Here is a 9862-nt window from a genome sequence, read left to right on the forward strand (position 1 = left end):
TGTCAGAAAAAGACACTGTCCCCTCTCTGTCTCCTTCCATCCAGGTAACTCACTCCTGTGTGTTCCTACACTGTCCCAAGCACTCCTTTGGAGACACAGGAGTGTGCTTAAAAGTAACCTGGTGGAAACAAGATTATTGGTTTTTTTCTGCTGGCTCAGTTTTTACTGAGCCAGTTCCACGTACAATCACAGAAATGACTCTGCCAGCAGGAAGGAATGTGGTCGCACCAAGGCCAAGAAGTTTCTGGAAGACAAATTTGGGCAGAGGTGCCTGCTTCCTGACAGAGTGCTAACGTCATGGAACTGTAGCATAGCACTGTATTTTTAGCCTGAGAAATTGATAAACCTTCCTGAGATTTCTAATTTACACTCCTTCCTTCCCAGAGTTAGTATTCAGAGCAGAACTTCTTGGGCACTTTCTCCCCCAGACCTCTCAAGTGCTTCCTATTCCCTTCTCCTCATCCCAGTGCTATAAACACATACCATGGTTTGGGAGTTGCATTATTTAACAGAGTAAAACTTTAAATGTTTGTTGGCAGGCAAAGAAAAAGATGGAGTAGTGTTTTCATTTTCCACTGTGGTACATAAAAGCCTCTCACTACAGTGAAGCTGATTAGTGACCTCTGAAGTGGTCACTAAAACTGTAAACACCTTCCTCATGCCACAATCGAGATTCATCTGATGCAGTAGAGCTGTAGGGAGAGGACTTAGGGAAGAGATGAGCTCAAGCTGAGCAGAAGGAGCTAAGTCAGCAGAAAACAACCTTTTTCTGCCCAGAATGATTTTTTTCAAAATAGGTTACCTCTATAAGCCAGATCACTGTTGCTGCTTTCAAAGGGAAGCAATAGAGTTACTCTATCTGCAGCCACAAAACAAATATAAGGAGGCAGAAGGAAGGATGGGAATTGTCCCTTTGGCAACAGCAAGCTGTTAGGGTACGGAGTTTATCATGAAAATTGCATACTAAAAATATATAGGCAATAGGTGTCTAAAGTAATTCTGCTGCCCCCCAAAATGCCAGCCCATACCAGCCAGCCACCATGCACCAGATCCACTACAGAGCATAACAATCGCTCATCCAGGTTTTTATTACAAGGCTTCCCTTTTCCTCAGGGCTCACAAGGAGTTTAAGCTACTTAACACCACCCTGAGCTTCAAGAATCTCAAAAGACTGTATCTACAGCCAATAACCAGAATCAATTAGGTTGGAAAAGACCTTTGAGATCAGAATCCAATCTTTGACTGAACACTACCTTGTCAAGCAGACCATGTCAAGCACCTCCAGGGCTGGTGAATCCACTACCTCCCTGGGCAGCCCATTCCTGTATCGAATCACCCTTTCTGTGAAGAAATTTTTCATAATGCCCAACATAAACACCCCCTGGTGCTGCTTAAGACTGTGTCCTCCTTTCCTATTGCTGTCTGCCTGGGAGAAGAGCCTGACCCCAGCCACAACCTCCTTTCAGGGAGCTGCAGAGAGTGACAAGGCCACCTTAAAGAGATGAAAAAGGTACCTTGTTTCAGCACAGCCCCATCAGATATATCTCCTCTTAATTTGGAGTCTCACACCTTAATTTTCAACCTCTAGCCTAATGACTCCTGCAGTTCTGACTTGTACAGTTAAAGGATTACCCCCAGGAATGACAGAGAGACACTCTTTGCCTCTTCAGGCCCAAGGTAAACACTTAAAACCTTCTGGGACACGTTTACACATCATCTCCTCCTCCATATACAAAGCAAACCTCCAGTTTGTAAATTGGCCACTACATGTCTTATCTGGCCCTACATTAGCCCTTTCTTACAGATTGCCTGGGGCTGTGTGTCACAGGTGACACCTCACCATGCAAAGTCTTACAGGCAGTAGTTGGCCACAATCAACTCCGAGTAAGCCACCAGCAGGCTGCTCACTCCGCTGCTGTCCACATTTTGTGCCTATGCATCCAGTTCACTGCCTTGCTGCAACAAAATAATTCAGATTTATTAACAAGGCCTACATCTTAGTAAGGCTATCATTATTAGTTTGAGCTCTCTGAATTACAGGGTTGAAAGCCCTTGATTTCTCACCCAGAACAGTGATGAGGTTTGCTATTTCATTGTCTTGTTCATTTGGCAGTTGCTACATGACCTGTCAATTTTGCTTTTAGGACATTTGGGGAAAGTTTGACATCGTTTTTATTATCAACGTTGTGGTTAACCTCTCATATAACAATGACTTTGATAAATACTCATTCATCTGCATAGGGTTTCCATTTGTGAGCCTTAATATTGCTGAAAAGAGATGAAATCCAAAAACAACCTCTGAGTTTTCAATCTGAAATACTGTGCCTTAGGTACAGTAAATGTGTCAGGCACCATGAGACTCAGAACATTTTCAGATGTCTGAAAAAAATACTCTATGTACCTTACCCACTGTAAGCAAGTAAAGAATACACATATCAGTCTGACTTTTTTGGTTTTGAATTAAAAAGAACAATAAGCCAAGAAGACAACTAATTCTTGAAGAGATCTCTTGTGCAATAAAAATTTTGTAAAAAAGGAACTGAAGTGATTTTTTGCTCTGTGCAGTGGAAATAACAGCTCTAGACTCAGGCTGTTGAATGGAAACACAACAGACACCACAAGCTGCTTCTGGCAAGTACGTGCAGGAACCAGAGAAAGGAGAAGGCCTAACCCAAGAAAGAGCTGACAGAAAGAAGCCAGTGGCAAGAAGGATTAATTAGAACAAGGGCTAGTGTTGGTTACAAGGGCAATGTCATATATAAAGCTGAATATGAAGAAAAGGCAACTGCTTTATGGAAAAGTTCCTTAACAGCCAGATGCAAAAAAGACAAATTATTAAAGCAACTGATGTCCCAGCTCCACTTCTGATTAGTCTCCAATGAGACCCTGGGGTGCAAGTCAGGTCAGCAGTGCTGAAAGTCAACCTGTTCGGTTCTCTGTTTCTCAAAGGCTGAGACAGGTACCGGCTACCTAAACTTTTCCATTGCACCAGCCCCATGGATTCTAAGACAGGCATTACAGGCTCCAGTATCCAAAGAGTAGAAAGTAAGGAATGGAGGGCATTTGGAATGAAGTCTCTGATTACAGCTCCACTGCTCTTACTCCCAGTTCTCACAGCAGCTTGTCCCTTAAGGGCCTTGATACCATTGCCTCAGCGATTGTGAGTAACACCCTTGGGTTTGTGGTGTCTCAATAAAATGCCCCCTCGTGGTGACCACCACGATTTCTTCACAGGACACAAATCCTGCTTCCCTCACTGCTCTGGTTGTCTGCTTCTCCCAGAACACGAAGGTAAAAATTTCCATGTGCAAAGCAGAGAACTGTAGACTCTGTGCACTATCTTGAGCTCTCATCTCCAAGAAAAGTAGCCAAGGAGAGCTGACTGTGCCTTTTCCAGGAGTTTCCATTAAAAGGAAACCTGCATAAATAACCATTGGCGTAATTGAAATTAAACTGAGACCAAAGTTCCCACTTGAATTTGAAAAGTATTTCTGTCCGTATACATAATCATTTGCTTAAAAAAAACAGACAAAAAGCAAAATCCAGAAGTCTAAACAAGCTTGTTACTTTTTAAAAATAATACAGCTATTTCAGTTTTTCTTACTACCTTCTCTTACGCTGTAAAAGCAAAATCCTGTGAGTAAACCAATCCAGATTTAATACCACTTCAAAGCTTTAGAGATACTAGAGACTCATAGTTCAGTAAGAGAGATACCAAATCTGGTCCCAAAGGCATGGATGCTGTAGAGAAGTAAATCTGTAGCTGCCTGATTCCAGGAGATTCAGACATGGTAATAGCAGAGATACTTGCCTAAAGTAAAACTGGCTACCACACTTAATTAGTAGTCATTAGGCTCCACACCCCCTATAAACAGCCTGCAGAGAGACTGTTGCAATTGTGAGATCGGTAGTGAGGCCTGATTCACATCCGGACACTTTTACTGCCCTGAGTCTTTCAAACTTACCTGCCCCACCAAGTGAGACGTCCTGTGGCCCCCAGAAGAAAGCTCCTGCTGCAAGGAGAGCTTTAACTCCACCTTTCCTTAACTCCTTCTTAAATTCCAGCTTTCTTTTCCCTAGTGTTAGACACTTTTGAGATTCAGCTGGAAAGGGCACTAGGCCATCTTGTCTAGATCATGCTTTTGCCAAGAAAGGTTGAACCAGATGGTCTTGAGGTTCCTTTCCAAGACAGTACCCCATTCCATGACAGATGCTGTCTTGTAAATTGCTGGTGCTACCCTGTTTTCACAATTTTCACCTGTTTATTTGAGACTGCCAGGGCTTTGGGACAATTTGGGGGGATTTTTCATCCCGGCTCCACAGCACACCAGGGTGGTCTAAGACTACAGCTCCTTGGCTGCGTGGCAACCCAACTCTTACATGTGATGCACTGATTTCTTTTTGGGTTCCTGAGCTCTCTTATGTTACTGCTCCTAATTCTCTCTGCCTAACAGTGGGCGATGTCTGTGCTCTCGGGGTGCAAAAAGCCCATTAGGAAACAGATCTGAAATAATGACATTAATTCAAAAATCCACGTTGTTTAGCTGCTGGATTGTTTAAAACTAGAATTTATATTCCTTTTACGTATCTTAATTACACACGGTATTGTTTCTGCCTCCTGAATATGCATCTTTAAGTTTCAATGTCAACGTAAATACTGGTACAGCTATGCAATTACAGCACTTTTGCTTCTGCAAATATTCCCATGACCTACATCACAAAAAACTCTGGCAGGTGACCCAGTTACTACAGACTTGGTCAGTTCAGGACTTCACACTTGCAACACAGTTAAAACCTTATTTGCAAAACAGCACTGCTGTAACTGGTCAAGTGGAAACCATGTGACCTGACATGTTTTTAATTGCAATGCAGACAGAACTTTTAATTTGCATAGCCTAGGACTAGCATATACTTCTGTTCTGATGCCAGAGGACACCAGAAATGTAGGAAGTGAAAAAAAAGAAAGATGGCCACTTGGATAATTTACTCAGACAATTACTGCCTCATCATACCATCTCTGCTTAGAAGAATGTTTGCCAGTGCCCCTAGAAGAAGAATGGAAAAATAAAATTAAATATATAGCTGAATGGAACCACAGAATAAATTACACTTAGCATAGCAATTACAGTTTCTCCCAGACTATATGTATTATGAACAGCTTATATTTGTGTGGTCAACAACCCTGCCTCATAAACATCCCTGTAATTAATTTGAAATAACAAAAACCAGGGGTAAATAAACATGGTGTTCCTTTTGCTCCCTTTAACATTGTTTGGCTCCTTACCTACATACAGGCAGTCCATTCACTGCAGCTGATGAAGCAGAACTCTCCAGCCAGGAAAGAAGAGAAGGACTCAAGTTCTCAGGGATGAAGGTGGCAGCAAGAACCTCCTAAAATGATAAAAACCCAATTGATTGTGGTTTATAAAAACAATACATACCAAAGTAGCTACTGCTTAATTATATATTACTAAAGGGTTTTTTTTCTCCTCTCCTTAACAGCCATTCTATGCTCTAGCAACCCTGTCTACTTCTCCTTTGCAATATCCTCCCCTTCACAAGCCTTAACCAACCATTCTTTCAACTTTTGCAAAAGTTACTGGCTGTCTTCCAACCCAGAGCTTCCTAATGCCATGTGCACAGCACTGCTTTATGAACAGATGTTTGGTTTCCTCATAAACTCCTGCCCTGGCTCAGTAAGATGGCGGGGAGCCACAATTCTCTGTGGTTCCCTTTACAAGAGCAGCTCCATCTTGGCTCATAACATGCTCAAGCAGAGACTGCTCAACAGCATTATTTGGGAATTTCAGAAAATTCACACTCTTAAAGCTGGAAGACAGAAGGGGTATGTCAGCTTCTCTCAAATGAGTGTTTTTCCAGCTTTATTTGAGGGGCTTTGAGAAACTCATGAAGCAACAGCACATTCTTGGTGCTGGAGACATGCTCATTGTGCACATTCACTGCATTGAACAAGCTTTGAGTCCAGGAATAAGTTCCTTAAATTTGGGGTCAGGCAATAACACATTCACAGCAATAGAGTACAGTTAAAAGTCAAGAACCCAATCACACACCTCACTTTCAGACAACCCTTCCATTTGAGCTGACTGAAATTTTGAGTGATAAAAGTCCACGGCCCTGCAAACAGAACATTCATGTAAGTATTAAAATATTGTAAGGGAGGTGGATTCCAGAAACTTGCTTCTGGAAACTCTTTCATTCTTTCAGAAAGATATAACAATACATCAGTTCACATATGTAACTTTAATCATGTTTTTAAATAAATATGTACACTTAGCATCCATTCCTTTTCTGGAAATACTCCTTACAAAATAAGTCACCCTATTTTTTTTTACAGTTTTACTATCAAGAATTATTGGGATTCCTCCTTACCACTCTCACTCACCTCCATGATAGTAGGAGATAAGAACTTACCTAGGAGCACTTAATAAGGTGTTAACCTGCATCTGGCAGTCCTGTGGCACTGTGCGTTGTGCTAAAATTCTTAGTGAGACTTTTTTTATGGAGAAACAAAAATAAGCAGGAAACAAATTTGTGATTTTTTTTTTTCTTGTTAGGAATATAGTCTGAAAGGAAAAGTTGTTTAATTTGCAAACTTATAAAAAAGCAACAGGAAAGAGTAGTGGGCTATCATGTAAGTAGTGGCTTAAAAATCAGTAGCTGGTGTCAGTAGTCTCTAGAAATAGCTACCAGAGCCCTTACAACAGGCCTTAGCCAGATACAGTAACTTATGCACTGGGAATCCCCACTGCAGGCATAGGCAACCTGACTCTAAAGAAAAAGGGTCTCACACATTCAGGGAACTTGGCTTTAGTTTCTGGTCTTAGCCACAAAGTTTCTGTCTGACCCTTCATAAGTGGTTAATCTCTAGACCTTAGATTCATCTGTTCAAGCAGAAGGAAAGCCTTGGAAAACAATGCATGATCCTTCATTCCAAAACTTAATACAAATAAGGAACTTTTGGTGGGCACTCTGTCCAATTATTCCGGATAAGAAGTCACCTTAAACATTGGTGTTAGTGGTATCCATTACTTAACAAATAGATCATCCCACGTTTGTCAACAAATCATCTTCTCAATAAGTAGCTGAAAACCAAAACAATCTAAGCTAAAGGAACAGTGACTGAGAACACACCAAAGTTCACATACAAGCAGGAGCTGATGAAATAATGTGGTGTTGCTTAGAAGTCACTGAGAACCTGTGGTTAGTTTCAATACTGTAGCCTTAAGCATTTCTAAGTAATGGCTTTGCTTTTGTTTGACGTTTTTAGACCTTTGCACGAGGACAGACAGAAGTGCAGCAGGGTTTCCCCACTGACATCACAGCCACTGAAATCAGGAGTGACCTTTAAGGCTCAACACACACCAGATTTGAGTTTGAACATACAAAGCTCTGTTTGAGCTCCATAGTTGGGCTGCTGGACAATCCATCTCAGTTTACTTGTTACTGAAAGGTGAACTCAAACCAACTTCAAATAACTAAAGTCTAGAGAAAATTGAGGTATTACCTTTACCGAATTTTCCCCACTTGAAGTCACAACATGTATGAATGGGAGAGAAAATTAACACGCTGCTGATTACTCATTTCTGTAAGAGGAATAGTATTTAGTAAACTGATTGATAATTTTACAGGCACGTACCAAACATTTACCCTGAATTACAGCGAAGTGAACATCTCTGTACTTGCACAACTTACCATTTGGTGTAAGGCAGGATTTATTTGGTGGGTGAACAGAGGAACAGAAACAGGGGATTCCCTGGCCTTCTCATTGCTAGTACTTCACTGCTTGCAACACCGTCATTTTCCTCAAAATACGATCCCTAGGGGCATATTTTTGTCTCATTTGGTTTTAACTAAATTACTGCAACTAATCACTCTACAGCAAATACTGTTTCCATGATTTTCCAGTTGTTCACTATTTGGCAAATCTGGTAAATGCTTTGAACAAAAGCTACACCGGGTTGCTTTACAGACTCCCCCAACATGTTATCCTACATAGCAAAAAAGGGACAGTATCAATTAAAGACCTATGAAAACATTCAAAATGAGGAGAAAATTAATATATGCTATACCATCTAGACAAAACCAAAAGTGAATGTAGCGACCAGTTACAAGTCTTGCAAGAAATAGAGACTTCAGTTTCCGAAATACAGACCCAGCACCAGCTTTCAGTTTCCTGATAGTCTAATGCCTGTTTCGTTTGAGACCAGAAAATGCATAAACTTACATAGCTGGTATTTCTTTAGCTTAGTTATTAGAAATCTCTATTGGATTGCTCATTATGACAGGTTTATGCCTTTCTGCTTAAGGCTGTACATAATAAAATGAAAATTCAGTATCAAATAAACAAAAGAAGGGAAAATAATCTAACAAAATCACAACAAACATTGTTCCAAAGCAGTGCTGAAAGCATTTAGCCAAGAATTACACATCAAGTGATTCACAAAAACTCAGCTTTTCTTCCTTGTGTGCATGCACTCAGAGTAGGTGTGATAACTTTCTGTTCTGGCCAAGTGACCGCACTGGAAAAACAGAGGAGAATTAAAACTGCAGGGATAAAAGAAATTCTAGCATGTTCTAGTTTTAGCATCTACTTACTATAGCCTGAACTCTGTTTTGTTTTTATCATATTATCACCAACACATTGTTGGTTATGGCTAGTCAACACTTCCTATTTTAAGGCCACATTTTTAGTTACTCCCAGTTTGCCAACACCTTTTCTTCACATGATCACATACACTGCCCCTTGAGATGATTTTTTAGGAAAAACAGAACAAATATGACTCAGTCATTTCTACGAATGACCACGGGGAACATATGCTTTAACTATATTCAAAGAATTCTGAAAACTTTTAAGAAACTTCTTTGCATTTCAGAAACAGGGACATGAAATTTAACAAAGAGGCCGTGCTGGTGTCACTACTGGGATTTTTTGCTCTTCCTTGGAAAAGGCTGACCTTACATATGCTTGCCAGACTTGCTTTTAGTAGCCAAAATTTTCAGCTCTCTCTCCATTGCACACACATGCAGAGAGCGAGCTGGATGGTGCCTGCAGTAGGCAGCTGATTGCCAGGCTGCCACAAGCTGAAACTGAAACAGGTAAGATTATTTCTCCTCTGGTTTCAGGACTCACGAGAGTTTTACTCATCACCATCGAATAATGTATTGCCCAGTTCAGATTCAGAAAGAGGGGCTCAGGTGAGAAAGGGAAATGTGAATTATCAGAGAGAAAAGGAAAACAGGCAAGAGCCTGAGATCAGAAGAAATGAAAAAAAGATGAGGTGCAAATAAGAAACAAGGTTGGGAGAAGACAGCAGGAGGATTCAGAGCGTCTCTTCTTCCCAAGAAAGAGGAACTGCTCAAGGATGAGCAGTCCGTATCACTTTTCTTGAAGGTCAGACAGCTGAGAGTTTAACAGGCTGTATTTTCCAGAATGAGAGAAAAATCAGCCCCCAGGCTACTGCTTTGCCAAGATCCTCCCATAAAAACACCCAAGGTCCAAGAGCTTGGAGCCCTGAGCCCTTGGGCCACGCATAGGGCTTGGCAGCCTGAGGTAGATGATGGTTGAAGAAACCCTCATCCATGGGAAATGACCAACACGATGAAGGCAGCAAGGAGTGCCCACCACCCGCTCCGGGCTGGACAACAGCCTCCTGCACTCCGCTTAGTCCCGCAGGGCTCAAGGCAAGGCAGGGCACAGCAGGGCTGGCCAGGAAGCAGGGGGCCGCGGCGGCAGCAGCCCAGGGCAGGAGTGACGTTCCGCGCTCCCTGCGAGCCCCGGGGAAAGGGCACGCAGCCCCCGCAGCCACCCCGCAGTAGGTGAAGGGGGGGAGAAGGCAGCAGC

The 9862-nt window shown here is 41.9% G+C and overlaps 1 protein-coding gene across 1 annotated transcript in view; it reads right to left on the bottom strand.

Moving 5' to 3' along the window:
- The window catches only part of REL (REL proto-oncogene, NF-kB subunit), a 44461-nt gene extending 34715 nt beyond the window's left edge, over positions 1-9746 (bottom strand). Inside the window, exons 1-3 of the mRNA XM_017745226.1 lie at positions 6072-9746; positions 5285-5391; positions 5013-5045 (exon numbers count right to left, since the gene is read on the bottom strand). Coding sequence (XP_017600715.1) covers positions 5013-5045; positions 5285-5303 — 52 coding nt within the window. The 5' untranslated portion in view covers positions 5304-5391; positions 6072-9746. The remainder of the gene's footprint in view (positions 1-5012; positions 5046-5284; positions 5392-6071) is intronic.
- Between the last annotated feature and the right edge of the window lie 116 nt (positions 9747-9862).

This window comes from Corvus brachyrhynchos, unplaced genomic scaffold (assembly GCF_000691975.1).
Source record: "Corvus brachyrhynchos isolate BGI_N302 unplaced genomic scaffold, ASM69197v1 scaffold69, whole genome shotgun sequence".
In the NCBI taxonomy this organism is placed as follows: Eukaryota; Metazoa; Chordata; class Aves; order Passeriformes; family Corvidae; genus Corvus; species Corvus brachyrhynchos.